Below are 20347 nucleotides of genomic sequence, written 5' to 3' on the forward strand. Positions count from 1 at the left end.
GGTCAGGGTTGTCATGAGCTATAATTCAACAACACCTGGCAGTCTACAGGTTCCCTACCCTGGTCATATAAGTGGCTGTTGATTGAGCAGTGCCTTAAGTGTATTTGAGAAAGTAAGCTTACTGACAATAACTTGCCTAGAAGTATATTTAATATTTTTTATTACATTGGGATAAAACTGACTTGTGAGCCAACATAGAAATAAAACATTTGAAGCATGGTCAGTATTTTGTTATGAGCAAATAAGTGTTGCTTGACCTTTAAACAAACTGGAACAGAATATGACATTCTACACAGGTTGCTGGGATCAGAAACCTTTTTTTGAGTGTGACATTCAGCATTCACATAGGCCATTGATTTGTGGAAGATGATTAGTGGCTTGGCAGTTTTTATTGGCCTTGGGATGAGTTTTTTATCTGACATTCTAGGCCAATTAATGAGATGGCAGCTTTGGGCTATCTTTATTACCTTCCAGCCTGTGAGCAAATTATTGGAGCTTCAAAGAAATGAAAATGTTAAAATATTAGTGATTTAAATAAAATTGCAGTTAATCTTAGAATCATAGCATCATATGGTGGTTTGAGCAAAGTCTGTTCCATTTTGGATTCCAAAGAGCATTTTTGGAGGCACTGATGATTGTTTATGGGCTCGTCGTTCTTGAGAAAAGCAGATGGGTGTCTTCTCAATTATGTCCTGGGGCATAATTTTCTTTTCTCTAGAAAGAAATTTCCTATAGGCCCTAGGACAGGGGTCAGCAGACTATGGCCCAGGGGCCGGATGCGGCCCACCAGGCTCGTAAATCCAGCCCACAGACCCTGCCACCCACTTGGTCAGTCCCCGTGCTGAGCTAAACTGGCGCGGCGCGCTGTTTCCTTGAAAAGAAGCCACAGATGCCCCACCGCACGGAGACTGACTTCCGTGGTGCTGGCATGGCTTCGGATTGGCTGCAGGAAGTCTTGCCGCCCGCTTGCTGAGGTAAACCCAGCATGGCCATGGACACAGAGGCCGGTGGGCGGGCGGTGGGTCTGGGCCACACCATGGGCATCGTGACGGGCACGTTGCGGGGCTTCAGCTGGAGCTTGGCACACCTGCTGACCCTGCATCTGGTGCCTGGCTCAGCACTGCTGCTGGTGGCATGCTCAGCGGCTGTGTTGGAGCAGCTGTAGGGTGAGCTGTGCGCCACCTGCCCAGCGCTCTGCGTGCGCGGCCTGCCCCCCGACTTGGCCTCGGATGACAGGCTGCAGCGTGTGGTGCACGCTGCCTGGGAGCTCCACGGGGACGGGCCAATGAAGCAGCCGCTGCTTGTCAACAACACTGGTGAGCGGGTGGCACCGAGACGTGCTCTTGAGCACGTGCAGAGTGCGTTCCTCCTCCAGGTCCAGAGGTAGCTGCGGGACCAGCTTGCAGGGTATATTTTTTAAAATATAGTCCGGTCCCCCACAAGGTCTGAGGAATAGTGGACCAGCTCCCTGCGCTATTAGTAAAATGTTATGAATATAGATAGGAAAAGACAGCTGCCAAAACCACTGACTTCACCAGTCTTCCTTTCTTTTATTTTATTTGTCTTTGTTTTGGAACCATTCACTTAAATGTGCTTTGACATATCACAGATAAGTGGCGAGATCACAACAGGAAACAGTTTCAGGCAAGTCCAGCTGTAAATGCATAGTATCTCCTCTTATTTTGGATGTGATAAAGCATTCAAGCAATGTGTCCATACAGTGTCCTCTTTCCATATCGTGACTAAGCTGAGTATCTGAATTCATCCTCAGTTTGCACAATCACTGGACTTACTGTATGGTTTTCTAGGATTCAAATACACTAAGCAATATTAATTTGCTTAGTTTTCTGGACTTGCAGCTTGCGTTGAATGATTGTCTACTCAGTGCTTCTTGGTTGTTCCTGGAAAGCTGGTTACAGTTCCTCTTGCACTTCCTGTGTCTTGCACTTTACACAGTAACCTCACCAGGCTGGTCAGATATTGTACCCATGTAACTTTAGATTTAAAGTTATGAGGTGTAGCAGAGAGATTCGCCCTCTTTATATTAACTTTTTGTAATGTTAAATCTATATGCAAAAACAAACAATTAATTCCTAAGAAATCAGAATCTTTGGGGATACCTTCTGTGGAGATTATGAGAATCAATAGATTGTTTGGCTCCCCAAGGATATAGTTGTAACGGTTGCCCCATGGTTGGCTTAGTTTGACCTTTTTCAGTTTTTTTGAGGGGGTGGGGTGGCTCTCTGTAAAGCTTAGGAACTATGTGTGTGATATAGCTGCTGGACTGTTAGCTGTCCCATTCACATCAGTAGGTGAGTTATTAACAGTACACTATTTCCCCCCTACTGCGTCAGGAGGGGTGGAATGGAGAGTAGACTTGTGGCGTTACCAACTTTAAAAAATAAATGAATTGCTTAGTTGTTCATGGGAAGGGTTTGTTCTCTGAGCTGTTGAATATAACTCCTTCTATAGGGTAAGTTCAGCAGGTTTCCTCCAGTAACTTATATGCTGAGAAACTGCAATTTCCCCTTAAACAGAAGCATCACCTTAAGACACTTTACCTGTAACCTGTTCAAAAATAGAGTTGCAGCTGCAGTGCTACTGCATGGTAATAAAATTGGCAACACACTCTGTCAATTCCTGCCATTTGTGTTCTCTACTGCTTTAAAAATGGAATCTTCACCCTGTGATTAGCCCTGCCAAGAAATTTTATAATGTCTTACTGGAGCATATAAATCAACATAGCCAGTGGCAGTATTTAATTTGACTTCCCTGAAACAGTCAAGCACGATGCAGTTTGTTTAAATAAAAGGTGACTAAGTTGGGGTGTCTGAGAATGATTTCGTGGCAAATTATTTGAAAGCTTATCCATCAGGATACTTGGGTGTGGGGGCTGAAATTTGAATTACTGTGTGTGTAAATTTGCATATATGTAGTGTGTGTGTGTGTCTGTGTGCGTGTGAACATATGCACATACATGAAGTGGGAGCTTAGTACATTCATATGTAAGAGCTGAACCAGTTCCACAGGAAAGACTTGCAAGAATTGCATAGATGGTTAGTGGAAATGAAAACTCAATTTAGCTTTCAACATGTGACTTCCTATTTCTGTAAGGTACTTCCAAGGGACTTCCTCTGCTAAATCAGCTGAAGCTTTTCTGCAATTTAACTCTGAAACATAGCTCAGTCTGCCTTGCCACAGAGCGGTGTGTTCACTTTGATTTGTTTTTACAGAGATTTCCCCCCACTTTCCCTCCCCTTCCCTCCTGTGCCATTTCCAGCATGTAAAGATCTAGTGGCTCCAACTCGCGATCGAAAACTGAATACATTTGTGCAGATCACCGTGGTTCAACCTGGAGAACAGTCTTCAACACGATATACAAGCACAGAAATTGTGGAGGTGAGCTCCTTTCTTTGTTCGATCAACATTAGTCATCAAATGCTAAGTTTTCTTTTCTCTCTTAAGCCAGTATAAAGCAGGGGAGGGGAGGGAAGTTGCTGGCATTTGCTTGTTTGTGAAACTTCTGCTTCTGCAGAAGGAAACATAAAAAGTTGTTTGGCTTTTCAGACACGCTACAAAATGCTCTGGGGAACTATTGCTTCTCCTTTGATGTTAAGACACCCCCCCCCCAAATGTAGAAGTATTTTAAAATATGGAGTTTCTGCGAAGAAAATGTTAGCATGCTGTATGTTTGCAATGAACTATGTCATCCGGAACACAAGGCTTTGTGCTTCATGAAGAATGCGTTCTACGGTTTATACTGATAATATTTCTAGGCATAACTTTCTGCAGCAAACATTGCCTGGTGTGGCTTTGCCCTGGTGACTTTCGGCTTTGTCTGCTTCTTGGAACAAGAGTTTACTTTTTGTTACCAAATATTCATGTTAAGGAGTTTTAGGATACGTTGTGGAAGGAAGCAGGTTTTAATTCTGTGAAACTACATCCGAATTAGCTTCTCACTATTAAAGAAAGTTTCCTGATGCATCAAAGGAATGCTTTTTGAGCAGTCTTCCGGCTGCAAATTTAGCTGTCGTGACTTGAGCTGCTAGCAGTACTAAAGCTGTAACTCAAACAGCCTGCAACACAGCAGGATGGGCCTTGTGCAGACTGTTTTGGCATGTTGCACTGCATTTGTTGTAGCAGACTGTTCAGGCATCAGTCGAACCCTTTCCTATTACAGTTTAGAGTTGGGTGACATTCTACACACGACCCTATATATGTTCAAACTCTGTATTTTATTTTCATGTATTCTTCCATTTGTATGCCACCAGTATCCCTCAAAGGAGGCTAAAAGCAAATTAAAAATAATACAGCTGAGTGGGATTTTTTTAAAAAACTTTATTGATCTGCAAGACCACTATGCAATATCACAAGACTACTTTGCAAAATCCCATCTTCGCGCAAGAGGGTACTGCTTCTTAAGACATACAAAGCCCCTGTGCTTGTGGACAAGTAGTTTCGTGCTTCTTTTAATCACAGCATGAAGAAAACACCTTCAGTAAGAAAAATACACAGCAGGGGAAGACGGCAATGATAAAACCCTGACAATTACAACTCTCAAAAGATTTGGTGAAAACGGTTTCTTTGCCTAGGAAAATTGCTTGTAAAAGAAGAATGTAATGTAGGTGGGAGAAGGAGAGTAGAATGGCTTGCTTGAGCTCCTGCTAGCTTATAGTATCTTGCAGGAAATGCATGGCTGGCTGGCTGGCTGGAACCCTAAACAAGAGTTCTTCTGTTATTGTATGGTATTGGTTTATTGCAAAAGTCAGTGGCAAGTTATAAATAAATTTACAGTATTGGTATTCTTTTTTATCACTTTCATTAAGAGCGAAGCAGCTGTTACATTTATATCTGACCTCTCTGCATAGAGCTTTAAGATGAAAAATGTGGTTCAAAAACATATATTTGAAAATACTTAAATACAAAAAGTTTTTTTTCAAACTTCTTCCATGATGGTAGTGTTACTGCAATTTCTTTTAAAAAGACAGAGAGAGGGAGGGAGTGTGGGGGACCTTTTTCAGCCAGAGGACTGAAATCCCATCCTCTGGGGGATACATGCCAATGGTGGGCATGGCCAAAATGGGCAAGGCCACCTTCCCCCATATATACATGTGGACATGCATATACACACACATGCATTTTAGGGATTAAGGATAAGAAGGAACACCACCTTACACAACACAAGCGAATATGAGGTTATTTGCTTTCCAGTGTTATTTCCAAGGTCAATATTGAGTAGGTGAACAGTCACTAGGCTAAAGAATGGAGTACTTCTGCTTTTACATACCCTAAGTATCTTATGAGTGGAAGAACAACAATTAACTTGAAGGAAATGTGGTATTTGGCATCAACAAGCTAACTGCATCAACAAGCTAAGTTCTTCATTCAAAATTTATCCTGCCCTTCCTACAAGTTGTTAAGGACAACATAAATTCCCTGCCCCAGTGTGGTGTAGTGGTTAAGAGCAGTGGACTCGTAATCTGGTGAACTGGGTTCATGTCTCTGCTCCTCCACATGCAGCTGCTGGGTGACCTTGGGCCAGTCACACTTCTTTGAAGTCTCTCAGCCCCACTCACCTCACAGAGTGTTTGTTGTTGGGGAGGAAGGGAAAGGAGAATGTTAGCCGCTTTGAGACTCCTTCGGGTAGTGATAAAGTGGGATATCAAATCCAAACTCCTCTTCTTCTCTTCTTATCTTTACAACAGCCCTGTGAGGTTGGTTATGCTGAAATGTATTCACTGACCCATGGCCACATATTCCTTTTTGGCTGAGGAAATTCTCCCTCACTGAAGCCCAACACTCCAGTTGCTACGCCACACTGGCCCTGCTATATTAAACATAAAGTGTCATTTAAAATAATATTTTTAAAGCTGATTCTGCAAAACATATTGAGCACCATCCAAGGTGTAGCCTTTGGTGCTGGGTCTAAAATCTCTTTTAAAGTCATACTTCCTGCCCTTGAAAACTCTAGTCCCAGCCAAGCCAAGCTGTGGCTTTCTGCACTTACTTTACTCAGTGGTGAGGCAAAGGCATTCATTGCACACTCAAAGGCTCTCTCTTTTCCATCGCTTGTTCCATGGCTAAGACTTGGGTGCTAGAAATAGGTTCTAGTACTAAACCCTGATAAGCCTAGCTGGAATTATTTCCATCATACTACAAGCCTATGCATTTCAACTATGAATCAGTTTTTAGTTTAGCTTGCATTGTTGAGAAAATACTTCTTAAAATGAAAAGGTTATTGATTTTTTTTTTTATAAAATAGATAAATCAAACATTGTTCAAGCTATGCCTATGCCTTTGCCAGGATACTAGCCTTGAAGGTCAAAATGTCATCTAGCCATTGTTCACAGCCTGTTTCTGCCCTGCTTCATAGCCAAACATGTGGTTTTGATTTATTTTCCTGACTTAAGGATTTTTGCTGCTCTTGTGGAAAGGCAGTCAAGTTGTACAGCGCTTTCTCTCTGCTAGTCCTTGCAGGGGGTTGCACTGGATAACCCTCAACATCCTTTCCAACTCTGCAATTCTATGATTAACCATACATGAAGATAAAAGGCACAAACTTGGAGGGAGACTTGAAGCTCTGTATATAAAGCTGGGAAACTTGGTGATTCCAGCTTACGGTTCCCACACAGCTATTTATGGCCTTGCCTAGTGCTTCCCATATTTTTAGTTCTTTTGCATGAATTGTAACATGTGACTACTTAAATGAAGTGCATGTGAATTTATATGTCTTGGATTATGAATGAATGGCTGAATGGCTGTTCCTAATTAGAGGAGTACTGCTTCGTAGTATACGGTGACACAGTTGCCTGGGGTGGTTTGTGGTCATGAACTCAACTTCTGTATCTCAAAACGTCTCTCTTTATACTGAGTTAAATGTCCGCGCTGTTACACTTTGTATCTCTGGCTCTTGCAGTTGGCAATCCAAATCTGCCTTTGCTGCATCAAAAACTCTTGCCTTTGGAGATCCCGTGGCTATTGTTTCATTGACCATAGCTGACTATAGCATGGCACACAGCTGCTACCTTGCTAAATCTGAGTTATGTGCTTGTGCTATGCAGGGAACAAGAGACCCACTGTTTCTGACTGGTGTGACGTTCCCGCCGGATTACCCTATCTATGAGGAGACTAAAATAAAACTAACAGTCTATGATGTCAAGGATAAATCTCAAGACACGGTAGGTACCTTGCTGCCTCTTTTGCTAAAATATGCACAGCAATATGACTGATTATTCCATGGGTTTATTTTGCCGTCCATTTGTTCCTTAGGTGTTTTCAAGTGTTGCTGATAGTATTAAATTGTTGTTCAAGTTGCCAGGAAAGAAAGAGTTAAGGTTGTGTGTGGCTTTCCTCTTAACTGTGTGTAGCAGCATATGGAATGGATTGAGATAAGAAGGGTAGAAAGAAAATAACTCCTCTCAAAATATGTTACCGATCATAGAGTTCTAGTCATGTAAGACCTGAGTTCTGAAAGAAACGATAATCAAACTGGGCTTTAATTATTCTCATATTGAGACTTGTATTGTTGCAGCCCATCTGCCATCAGTTTTAAAAATGTTTATGTATTACTTACTAAAGAATGTATACTTTATAAGACTGGATTTTGTATCATCTACACACACACATTAGTAAGAGGAAATGGAATAGGAATTGTTTACCAACATATATCCAGCAACCCAGTTACAGTTTGTCTATATATTCTCATGCAGAATTTTCCACCCCAAAGGTTTGACAATGCTTAATTTTAAAAAACATTCCTGTGTTACATTTCCTGCTTTTCCCCCCTCCTTAAAAACAAAATGCTTTGCATTTGTATTTAGTTTACCTGCTATGGATTATGAATGATTAACACAATATTACATATTGCATTAATAATAGCCAAGAAAATATTTTGTTCACTTGATAACTTTTCAGATGTGCATGTGAAGTTGTGCACATGTGAAGTTGCATTATTTTCAGTGCTTTGTTATTGTTTTTAGATAATTTAAAAAATATCCAATGACTTCCCTTCTTACCCTTCCGTGGTTCATTTTATTTGTCATACATTCGTGCATATTTTACTATAACCATTCAAATCAGTTTTCCACTTTTACATTCATCAAAAATTATTTACTCTGTTGAATTTATCTTAGTGCTGCCAGCGTTTTCAGATGTATACAGTTAATTTCCATATATTCAATAAACGTTTTCCACTCTTCTTTTAATATACCGTATTTTTTCCATGTATAAGATGAGCCTTTTTTCGTCTTATACACAGGTAGTTCTGAGGGGGGACGGGCGAACGTTTTTTTGGTGCGAGCCCGAAATTGTAAGCAGCGATTGGCCACTTGATTGTTGGGGGGAAATGCCGAAAATCGCTCACCCGCCGGAACAAAACGCGAGCCCGAGATTGGAAGTGGCAATTGTAAGCGACGCAAGCAGTTGTGTGGTGTGTTCTGGCGGGTGAGTGATTTTCGGCATTCCCCCCAAATAATCCTCCTCCAAAGCTTAATCCACCCTATTTTCTAAATTTTGAGGCCCCCAAAATAGGGGGCGTCTTATACATGGGGGCATCTTATAGAGGGAAAAATACGGTACGTTTTTCTTGCTCTTATTCTATGTGTTAAATCTGCAAGTTCTGCGTATTCCGTCAACTTAAGTTGCTAGTCCTCTTTAGCTGGACCTCGCTCACTTTCCATTTTGGGGCTAACAAAACACAGGCCGCAGTTGTTGCATACATAAATAACCTTTTCTGACACCTCGGAATTTCTGTCTGGGTTATTGCCACCAAATTGAACTCTGTTTTTTGGGGGAAAGTAGTTTTGAACAATTTTTTCAATTCATTATAAATCATTACCCAATATACTTTTACCTATTTACATGTCCACTACATGTACAAAAAGGTTCCCTCCACTACTTTACACTTCCAACACATATCTGATTCTGTTTTATAAATCTTAGCCAACCTACTTGGAGTTAGATACCATCTATGAATCATTTTCAAATAATTCTCTTTCAATGAATAACATACAGTAAATTTCAGGTCGCTTTTCCAAAGTTTCTCCCAGAGGTTAAGATCTATATTGTGTCCTATATCTATTGCACAGAGTGTCATTGAAGCTTTAACTAGCTCTCCTTTTGTTTCCCATTCTAATGAAAAATTATTCATTTTAGCCAGAGGTTTATCCTTATTTTGTAAGAGTTCTTTTTCAAATTGTGAGCTTTGGTCCAGAAATCCATTCTTTCTATCTAATTTAAACATGTTGTATACCTGGTAATATTGCAACCAATCCGTAATGTGGCTCCTTAAGTTTTCTATTGATTTTAGTTTGGCCCCCCCCCCTGTAAAATCCAGCCGTTCCCTGTAAGTTGCCCATTGTCTGTCCATATTAACTCTCTTAATTATAAATGCTTCAATGGGAAATAGCCATTTTCAGATTTTTATATTTCTCCCAGACCCTATACAGATTCTTCCTAAGAATGTGGTTCATAAAACTCTTACAGATTTTAGCCTTCCCATACCAAAGACATGCATGCCAACCAAATTTTAAATTATGACCGTCTAAATCTAAAATGTCTGCATTGCCCAGTACAATCCATTCTTTTAACCCACACAAACAACCTGCCTCATAATACAATTGCACATCTGGCAGGGCAAAGCCTCCTCTTTCTTTTGTATCTATCATTATTTTATGTTTAATTCTTGGCTTTCCCCCTGCCAGATGAATTTAGAGATATCTTTTTTCCATTCTTTGAAGCAGCTTAAATTATTTACAAGTGGGATTGATTGGAATAAAAACTACATCCTGGGAAATCTATTCATTTTAATGGTGTATTATTTCCAGTACTTTGAATAATTAGAATAAAGGTCTTGATTTACAGAAGTGCAGCTATGTTTTTGTAAATATTTTTAAAGGAATTGTTACAAAATTAATATTAAAAAATAATGCCATAAAAAGTCCTTTGGAGTGGGAAGGTTGTGAATGAGAACTCAGATATTCAAAACCAGGAAATACAGTGTTAATTTGACATTTTGGAAATCTCCTTTTAATACCTTACTATTTCGTACCATTTTCTGGGCCTTCCTGGTGGTAGTTAGGAGCAAGTCTATTATTTGCTAGTCAGTTGAAATATTATTTGTTCTCCTAGTACTTGGTAGCCGCTTGACATCTGCCTCTGAAACACAGAAGGGGCTACCTGGCTTATGAGGGGGAGGGTTATGTTCCTGTCTCCCCTGAGAGTTCTGAATCCTCTTGACCTGACTCATGGACCCTTGACACAGGTTTCTCCTCTGTGATGTTTTGTTCTGAAAACTGTTGGTTCCTCCAAAGAGGATTTCTCCAGCTGAGGGTCCTTTAGCCTCCAAATTCCAGGGTGCTTCCCAACTCAGTACTATTCATCAGTATTTACCACTTTTGAACATTTGATGGTGCAATTTACTGTCTCTCTCACACAAGCAAACTAACTTCGTTCACACTTGATTTTGTGGAGCTTACAGCTATACAGTGGTACCTCGGATTAAGTACTTAATTTGTTCTGGAGGTCCGTTCTTAACCTGAAACTGTTCTTAACCTGAAGCACCACTTTAGCTAATGGGGCCTCCTGCTGCTGCCGCTCCGCCGGAGCCCGATTTTTGTTCTTATCCTGAAGCAAAGTTCTTAACCTGAAGCACTATTTCTGGGTTAGTGGAGTGTGTAATCTGAAGCGTATGTAACCTGAAGCATATGTAACCCGAGGTACCACTGTACTAGCTGTAATATTATTCTTATTACCAGTGATTTTTTTTCTGTGGGAACGCAGGGGTACGCATACCCCTAAAAATTTTGTGAATCTAAGTTTGGCCATATCGAGGGGCAGTATTTCAATATGAGTAGGAAAATGAGAGTACCCCTAAACATTTTTTAAAGAAAAAAAGCACTGCTTATTACTAACTATTGATTAAGTAGTTGATACCTCCTAATCTGCATGGTGGAGCAGAAAGGTAGAATTCCATAGACTGCCAGTTCAAGTGCTGAGATTAGAGGTGTCAGAAAAATAATGTCTTCTTGGATGTACTTGGCCACTGGAATTCATTCAGACCTTGTGAACTCTGAACTGCCATTCTGTTACTGCCGTTCCAGAGCAATCAAGGAGTAGACAGCAGGAAAAGTGACTGAGGCAAAGTGCAACTCTCTGACTTTTGGTCTCTTGCTAGCTTTGCTTGTCCCTGCCCTTTCCCTGAAGGGTAAAATAAGGAGGAAGGATAAAAAAGGAACAGCATAGCAAGTAGTTTGCAAAGAGTTCTATGAAGCTAAAAATAAAAAATTTTAAAAATCATTTGCTCTACTTTATAAATGTTACATCCTTTTAATATTGAATTCCTATCAACAAGCTCTCCCCTTCTAACTGGTTTGCATCTTTTAAAAAAACTTCCAATTATAGCACTGAAGCCCTTTTTAAATTGTGGAAACAAAAAGTGCATTGGGAAATATGGAAGTGAATAACTTTGGTAAGGAAACATTTAAACTGAGTTTTGAAACCAATCCAGGTTGTTCAACTGCATTCCCCAGTGGGCATTGGACTATATAGTATATCAGAAAACCACAACACCATTTGGCACAAGTTGCCTTGTCTATTAAACCACCCCTAGGCTTGAAAGCAGTGTTGTAGACAAGGTTTGGAACTATGTTACTGGATCTGTCTTTGGCCTGTTGGCTGAGAAGATTTGTGGTTTGAAGAATCTAAGTTTTTGCTAGAATCTAAGTTATAGTTCTTCACATCACCTAGGTGTTCCATGTCTGCCTATGATTAGCCCCTTGCTTCACAATAGAACACAACAGAAAGCTTGTGAAAGCTTCAGAAGTTCCAAAGCTAATTTTTGTTTTGCTGTTGTGAAGTGGAATACTTAATCTCATATTAGTAGTTCATTTTCAGAAGAATGTGAAACTTGTTCTTTTCAAATTTATCTGTTTATTGAGTGCTCACTTTGATTTGTTTCCACAAATCAGTTTGTGACACTCACTGTTTATTGAGAATTCATTTCTTTGCATGGAGGTTATATCAGATTGCACCAAGCAATTGCTGGCCCATACTTATCTGTTCACTTTTCTGTTCTGCAGAAAGCCTGGGTTTCTTTCAGAGAGGAGGGGGCAGATTTGATGCAGGAGAGTGACAAATACTTGCAATTTTGCACAACCTAAATGTGCAAGTATGTGATTATATTCCACCTGCAAAACAGTGACAGGCGAAAAGCAACTTCACTGATGAAACTTATCAAAATTTAATTTTTCTTCTTCTTCTCCCCCCTTCCCCTAGTCCTATGCCTGCTTGGCATTCCCTGCTCCTTTTTTCTTTTATCTTCCCTCAAATAATCGAGGCTCAAAGTATTGGCCTTCACTGCTGAATGAATGAATGTGTATTATTATGGCCAAACAGCCAGCATACTAAAACCAGAATTTCTACATAGTTCTTTACAAAAACGATAAAAATGATCAGAGTGGAATTTAACAATCAATATACCAATTAATAGACTTAAAATGAGTATCCAATGAAATAGTGAAGCTTTGTGGTCTGTTCAGTGCAGTCTTTTAAGAGGATCATGTCAAGCGCATGATTAGGCAAAATCCACAATTGAGTTGCTGTTCTCAGTAGCTCTTATTTTACAATGTCACTGTTGTTTATGTTCTGCGAAACTTAATATTTAATCTAATATCTGTTAATAAACAACTATAAGTATCTAAATGCATTTTTATTCTACATCAAACAATTGTATTGTATTAGAGTGTTGTGATGATAATGGCAAGGTTGCAGGTTCAATCCCTTCAAGGGACAACTGCATATTCCTGCATTGCAGGGGGTTGGACTAGAATTAGATGATTCTCAGGGTCCCTTCTATGATTCTTGGAATGTACAGTGGTACCTCGGGTTACAGACGCTTCAGGTTACAGACGGTTCAGGTTACACACTCCGCTAACCCAGAAATAGTGCTTCAGGTTAAGAACTTTGCTTCAGGATAAGAACAGAAATCGGGCTCTGGCAGCACGGCAGCAGCAGGAGGCCCCATTAGCTAAAGTGGTGCTTCAGGTTAAGAACAGTTTCAGGTTAAGAACGGGCCTCCCGGACAAATTAAGTACTTAACCCAAGGTACCACTGTATTGTATTCTGATTTCTTCTTAGCACTTCAGGATTATTCGTTTTCAAATACCAGGTGTTGGTAAACAAAATATAATTATTCTGACAATTTGACTTGAAAAATCCATTCCCTCTTCCTTCTGAAAGTTACCGTCTCCGTTCTTTGCCATCTATTGAAAGGTCATACATTTTTGCTCTGTTCATCTTGCAGTGTTATGAAAGGACTTTGCACTATAGGGAAAAAATGACATGTGCTGGGCACAGTCCTTCAGCTGAACAACTGGAACAATAAAGTAAGATATAAATAAGCTATCTTGGTCTGAACACTTTTGAGGGGGTAGCAGCCAGTTTCTGAGTGGTGCATTGAGTCACTCATTGTATAGACTGCTACACAGTTAGAACAACGCGTATCTGTGTGCAATGGGAGATTTGTGTCATTTGTTTTGAGGCTTTCCTTATATCAGCTGACCCCAAGGGCAATCTACATTGCATTGAAACAATAAAACACAATAATAATATAACAAATACCACAAAACATTAAAACAATATCAAAACAGCAGAGTGTAAGAGAATTTTAAAATCCTGATCCTCTTCAGTGTCTGACACAAAAGGATAATAGAGTAGGTGCTTGGTGGGCTTCCTTGAAGAGCTGACAGAGATGGGAAGCCACAGGCAAGAGCACCCTCTCCCTGGGTGGTTATAACTCCTCACTAATGGAGAAGTATTCTATGGGCAGCCAAGGTATTGGGAAAGAAGAGGAAGAAATGTGGCTAACGTGCGACCCACACAGCTACAAACTGCTCTAGTCCTGCCAGGCACCAAGCCTCAGGAGACCCAGCAAGGCAAACGAATGGAAGCCCATGAGTGAGATCCTACAAGTGGGATTTATAGGAGTGATCCCTGATCAGAATTCGAGCCCACTGTATTCCATTCTCCCCCACCCTGTGCCCTTTTCTTCTTTCTCTCCCTAGCAGTCTGCCAGTATTTCTTGTCTACTGAGCATGCCCACTAAGTACTTTGGGATGTTTCCCCCCGTTCTGTTCCCCCAATGATTGTTTGGTACATCTGTAAACCTTGTGGTTCTTCCAAGCTTGCTGATATTCCCTGTTGAGTGTGGATGGTGCCATTTTGACTACATAGGCAGTGGAACTCACAACCTGATCATTAGAAGTGAAGAGAATTGTGTCTTCCTAATCAGGGACTGAGTAAGCCTACTTGTTTTGCTTCCTGCCTATGAATTTGGGGGTGAATTGGAGGATGTAGTGTGAAGCAGAATGAAAACTACATTATGCATCACAAGTTGTGTATATCCTGCTCCACGAGGCACTATTGGTTTGTGTTTTAATTCGACAGGATTAAGAAGGAAAATGGATCACTACATTTCTATCTCTTCTCCCTGAAAGTTTGCAGAGCATTTCCTTACCCCTTTTAGTCAGTTACCTTCTTTGGGAATATATCCAAATGATGTAGAAAGGCTTTTCAAATGAGGGAGCTTATGACTGATTTGGACGGAGAGATTAGTTCCTTCCAAATGTTAGGTATATTAATTTTGGAAACTATATAAGCTCTTTTTATGCATGACACCTGGCAATATATAAATGTATATTTTTAGAGACAGATGTGCATATAAATCTGCATATCAGTTGAGTAGGATAAATGAACTTATGTCCAATAGAAGGGGGCATTTTTTAATTTTTATCAGTAAAGCATATTCATTTTATCTTGGCACCATACCAACAAGCACTAGAACTCAAATTTTCAAACTTTGCTCTAGAAAGCCTGCTCCCCTTGAATTGAACTTGAAAAATATGAGAGAGAGAGATGACAGCAAATATTTGTCAAGCTGTATAATTTGTTTTCGGGTGTTGCATTTGACTTTTGCTCAAAGGAAACCCATGGAAATTAATGTACCTAAGTTATTACGGTCATTATTAATTTCAGTGGATCTACTCTGAATAAAAGTTAGTTGAATATGACCAGCTTTTTAGGCAGTCATAGCTGCTCCCAAAGAAACATGAGTACTATGGTTTGTAAAGAGTGCTGAGTGCTTCTAGGGGACCTTTATACCCCTCACAGAGCTATATTTCCCAGAGTTACCTAGGAGGAGGAATTGAGAACAGTAGCTTTCTGTGGGAAATGGGGGGCGTGTAACAACTCTCAGCACCCTTAACAAAAGTACAGTTCCCAGGATTCTTTGAGAGAAGCCATGATTATTTAAAGTGATATGATACTGCTTTAAATGTTTAGTGCAGGTTGGAGCCCTCATCTCTCTGTCTCTGTCTCTGTCTCCTGCTTTCCTGTGGCAACCAGATCTGGAGCAGCTAGATAAATGTACAAATGAAATACAGTCGTACCTTGGATCTCAAACGCCTTGGCTCCCAAACAAATCGTCTCCCGAACAATCAAAACCTGGAAGTGAAACCCGGAAATTTTGAACAATTTTTGGAAACCAAACATCTGGTGTGGCTTCTGATTGGCTGAAGGACACTCCTGCAGCCAATTGGAAGCCGCGCCTTAGTTTTTGAACGGTTCCAGGGAGTTGAATGGACTCCTGGAATGCATTCTGGTCGAAAACCAAGGTACGAATGTAGAAGAATTACTTGTCCAGCATCCCATTTCCCATAGTAGTAAACCAGATACTTCCTGAGAAACCCAGAAGCAAGTACTTTGTGGTGTACTGCCTCTCAACTTGGAGGTTGCATATAGCCACTGTGACTAAATGCATAATGGACTTTTCTTCCTTGATTATTTCCAACCCTTTAGGAGACCTATTGCATTGTTATTTTATTTGCATATGTTATTGATACCTCACAAGAGCCTCTGAGCATAACACTTCTTCAATGCTTGTTTAAATTGTTTACTCATTCTAATGGGGAGAAAGGGGATTTCCTTACTTCAGCTCTACCAAGCTAGGGGAACAAGAGATTTTATCTGAGTTTGAAAGAGATGTATCACTCAGTATGGAGTGGCTAACCGCTAGCTTGGTTATTTGATTCATTCCAGAAAGTGGCTTGGTTTATGTTTTGTTCTGTTCATCACTGAATTGGCTACATTCCTCTCTCTCAGCTGCAGAAGGAACTTGAAACACTTAATGTAATTTTTACTGCTGTGTATAATTGGTTGCATATGTCTTTCTTTGTTAAATGTCCAGTGGCCTTAATGTACTATTCACCACACAAGAACCATTTCAAAGATTATTTCCCTTGTGGTGGTATGCACTCCACAGGTAGCTACACTTTATACAGCTCAAGCATATTATGAGTTGCCATTTTTCTTCTTCTGCTATTTGCCATCTGTCTAATGCATAAGATAGAAAGCCAACCATAGGACTTAGTGTTTTCAAGAGGCACTTGGTGAGGTTCATATGGCTATTACCACTGTAAAGTGGGTAGAATACAGAAAAGGCATGGCACCTGTATACATGGATTATGCTTTAGCAGCAGCTGCTAAACAAGTTGAAAGCCAGATTCCATGAATCTCTCAAAAGCTATGTACTGTATTCAATGCTTTTTTCTGGGGGGGGGTGCAGGGGTACACATACCCCTAAACATTTTGTGAATCTACGTTGAATTATGGTGCTGGAGGAGACTCTTGAGAGTCCCATGGACTGCAAGAAGATCAAAGGTTTCCATTCTTAAGGAAATCAGCCCTGAGTGCTCACTGGAAGGACAGATCGTGAAGCTGAGGCTCCAATACTTTGGCCACCTCATGAGAAGACTCCCTGGAAAAGACCCTGATGTTGGGAAAGATTGAGGGCAAAGGAGAAGGGGACGACAGAGGACGAGATGGTTGGACAGTTTCTCGAAGCTACGAACGTGAGTTTGACTAAGCGGGAGGCAGTGGAAGACAGGAGTGCCTGGCGTGCTCTGGTCCAGGGGGTCACGAAGAGTTGGACATGACTAAATGACTAAACAACAACAATTTCAATATGAATAGGAAAATGAGAGTACCCCTAAATATTTTTTTTTTAGAAAAAAAGCACTGTATGTATTCACCAGAACTTATTCTCAAATAAGAATAGGTGGTATAAGATTGTGGCTGTGATTTAACAATACTGATCACGTTAAGTCTGTAGGGTTGGGGGTTTTTTTGCATTTTTGTTTTATTGTTCCTAGATTAGTCTTGCGGGTGCAATTGAAAACCTTGCTCCTTCATATTCATTGCATTTATTCCTCTTTTATTGAGATCTCATAAAACACCACATTTAGAAGAACATGGGGAAGCCTCAGTTGCTCACCATCCTGCATAACACTGCTGTCACCAGCAAAACTGTTCCCTGTCTTCCATCTGTTGCATCTTCTCTCCAACTCCCTATGGAGGTGTCATTGTTCAGAGTAGCAGGATTAGGCAAAGGCCCAATCAGCATAATGTTAAGGGGTGGAGAAAGCAGATACAAATGATGTATGGAGCTCATACAGAAAGACCACCTGCAGTTATCAGCAACAGAAATAGTGTTTGATAATTATTCTAAATGTTCCAGTGGCAACCTCAAGTGTGATCCTTAGTTAACATTTCTTCAGTATTGTTGTGACACTGAATAATAATATCAACAGGACATTTTGACAGAGTGATAACTTCAGATAGTTATGTCTTTTGTTGTTCTTGCTGCTGCTGCTTGATAATGGCTGGAAAATGGTGGTTGTGGAGAGTGTTTCTAATTCATGTATTATTTAAACTTAGGAAAGATGCCCATAACATTTTACTAGATTAATTAATTTTTCAATTTTAATCACCTTCCTCAATTAAGTTGTATGTCTATGCAATTAAATATTAAAAACACAGCTTCATTATATTGAAAAAAACTACTATTTCTGCTAACATTATTAATATGGAGAAGACATCCATTAGCAAATATTTAGGTTTTTTTGTTTTTGTTTTTAAAAAGAAATGCTACATGATCTATAATTAAGGTTGGTGTGTTATGCATCGGTGAGTGTTTCCTGGCTAGATTTGCTGAGCGCATCCCTAATGAGCTTCTGTATGGAATGAGTAATGTTGTGACTGCACATTAATTAATGTATTTTCACAGCCAAAATAAATGTTCCATGTAGCCTCAAGTGTAAAAATTCACAGTTTGTCCTACAGTTTATAGTTCACTTTCCCTCATAATACAAAAAGGTGTAGGGCTTTTTAAAATACATGGCTCCTGGTTTTTTGCACTTTTAAGGCAGCCCTGAAAGCTCTTCCTTCCTGGGGTGGGTGATGTGAGAGCCAGCTGGAAGCCCAAGCTACTGGTATGGAGATCTCTTGTCCTGTAACTGAAATATTGGGGTTTGCAGGAACAGCAGATTCTTCAAGGTCGTCTGTGATGCTGGAGTGTGCTTCTGCTCCTCTGAGAAGGAGGAGAACCCAAGTTCTAGATCTGAGCAGAGCTGAACCCCTAAAGAGGCCCACATCTGATATTTGAAGTTAAGTCTGAAGGTGTCAGGAAAGAAGACTTTCTTGCTGTATGAAATGCTCTCCCCATAGAAGCTTGCCTGTCTTTATTTCTAAAGGGTGGGATATAAATGCTCTAATAACTGCATATCTTTTTGGCACGAGGTGAAGACTTTCTAAAAATTTGCCCAGGCGTATCAGCATGTTTTATAACTGGTTTTGTTTTTACGGCTCTGCTGGATTTCATGACTGCTGCTTCTGTGGTTTTAATATCTTATATTGAGTTTTATTGTACATGTAACAGTTTTTATTTTATTGTATACATTTCTTTCCTGCTCTTCAGTCCCAGAGGTTTCCTAGGTTAGCTCATAAGTAATCAATCAATAAAGCAGCCAAGTAAGATCAGAAACAAGTTACCTTTAAAAAGTGCAACAGCAAAATAGATGGGAAAAGACTGAGGCTTATGCAAGATTAAAACATATATTGAAAGAGCATTTTTAAGGCATGGACAAATACGAAAAAGCTATTTGCTTGTCACCTAAAGGACTTGGGATTTGGTTTCAGGGAAGCGTCCCTTAGGAGGGCATTCTGAGCATAAACTTTCCTTCAAGCTTTAAACAAAATCTAGTAACTGCTTGCGGAATTGTAATAGGGGGATTTGAAACTGCTTTATGAGATAATCTTGGTGGCCAAATTTTGCTTCACTGTTGAGGTGCATACCAAGGTGCCACAGGTGAGGTGAGGAAGGCATTTTCACTCAGGTTAGAAAGGAATCTGATTCCTTCCAACCCCCAACTCTTTGACTTGATCTGCTTTTATTAATTGTTTTATTTATTCAGGAACTTGCTTTCATGAGGTAGTTTGTTTACTTGAACATGCTTGTATTTGGAATTGGGCTGCCAGGCCACACCTTCTGTGTGCCCACAGAAGTGCCCCTGTTTCCATCTGTTAAATGCTGGAGGGTATGGAAAAAAGGAGGCCATATAGTGTAGCTTAACTGGGATAGGAGAAAGCAGAAGTGTTGGAGAGGGTGTGGGAAAGAGAGAGACCAACAAGAACAACTAGAGAACAGCAAGAAACTCCATCAGAAGTTTTGGATTATTTTGGATTGGGGATAGGGCTCAGAAAAAGGAAATCGCGAATTTATATTGTGTTTTTCATTTCCTCTCAAGCTCTGTTCTGGCCACTCAACTTTTACATTTCAGTGTAAACTGAACCTTTCTCCCATTCCTCTGATAGCTTTGTTAAAAATAAATGAATCTGAAATGTGGAGCATACATATATTCTGTATGTACCTTCTGTTGTAATCCACTCTGATTCACATCATATTCTCAACTATAATTATGTAATAGTTTAGCACTCATCAGTTTTACACATACTAAATAATAACAGATGGTTCTAGATGGCTGGCACTTAGTCAGACACATGAAGAGTCACTAAATGATGTTAAATGCCAATGTTTCCTAACAATTTTATTTCACTTTTGCACGTTCTTTAACACCAGATTTTTTTTTCCAGAAAGAGTTCAGGAAATTGTGGCATAGGCCTTTTCTCTATATTAATTGGTTCAGTTGCATTTCTGCAAAAATAATTTCCATACCATTTACTCTGATATATTAATTGTCTTTTGATGAGAGGCTTAAACTGATTAAAGAAATTCCAGTTGATTTAATACCAATTTTAATTTTAATTAAACCTGTATATATGTACATTTATTTATTTATTTATTTTTGTTAAAACAATAGCTTTAGATGGTGTATTTCCATGTTGCGTCAGATGAGGTGCCCATTGTATTTTTAATAGGTGTGGCTGATTTTGTAAATGGCCTGATTTGACCCTACCTGAATTAAATCAATATTAAAAACTTAATACAGTGGCACCT

General features: G+C 39.9%; 1 protein-coding gene across 15 annotated transcripts in view; it reads left to right on the forward strand.

Moving 5' to 3' along the window:
• The window catches only part of INPP4B (inositol polyphosphate-4-phosphatase type II B), a gene marked incomplete at its 5' end in the record, with an annotated part of 258219 nt that overhangs the window by 126716 nt on the left and 111156 nt on the right, over positions 1 to 20347 (forward strand). For all 15 annotated transcript variants that reach the window (XM_083571055.1, XM_083571067.1, XM_083571062.1 and 12 more), the window contains 2 exons: positions 3281 to 3399; positions 7062 to 7178. In XM_083571055.1, the coding sequence (XP_083427181.1) occupies positions 3281 to 3399; positions 7062 to 7178 (236 nt within the window). The remainder of the gene's footprint in view (positions 1 to 3280; positions 3400 to 7061; positions 7179 to 20347) is intronic.

Source organism: Podarcis filfolensis (assembly GCF_964270895.1).
Source record: "Podarcis filfolensis genome assembly, chromosome: 9".
In the NCBI taxonomy this organism is placed as follows: Eukaryota; Metazoa; Chordata; class Lepidosauria; order Squamata; family Lacertidae; genus Podarcis; species Podarcis filfolensis.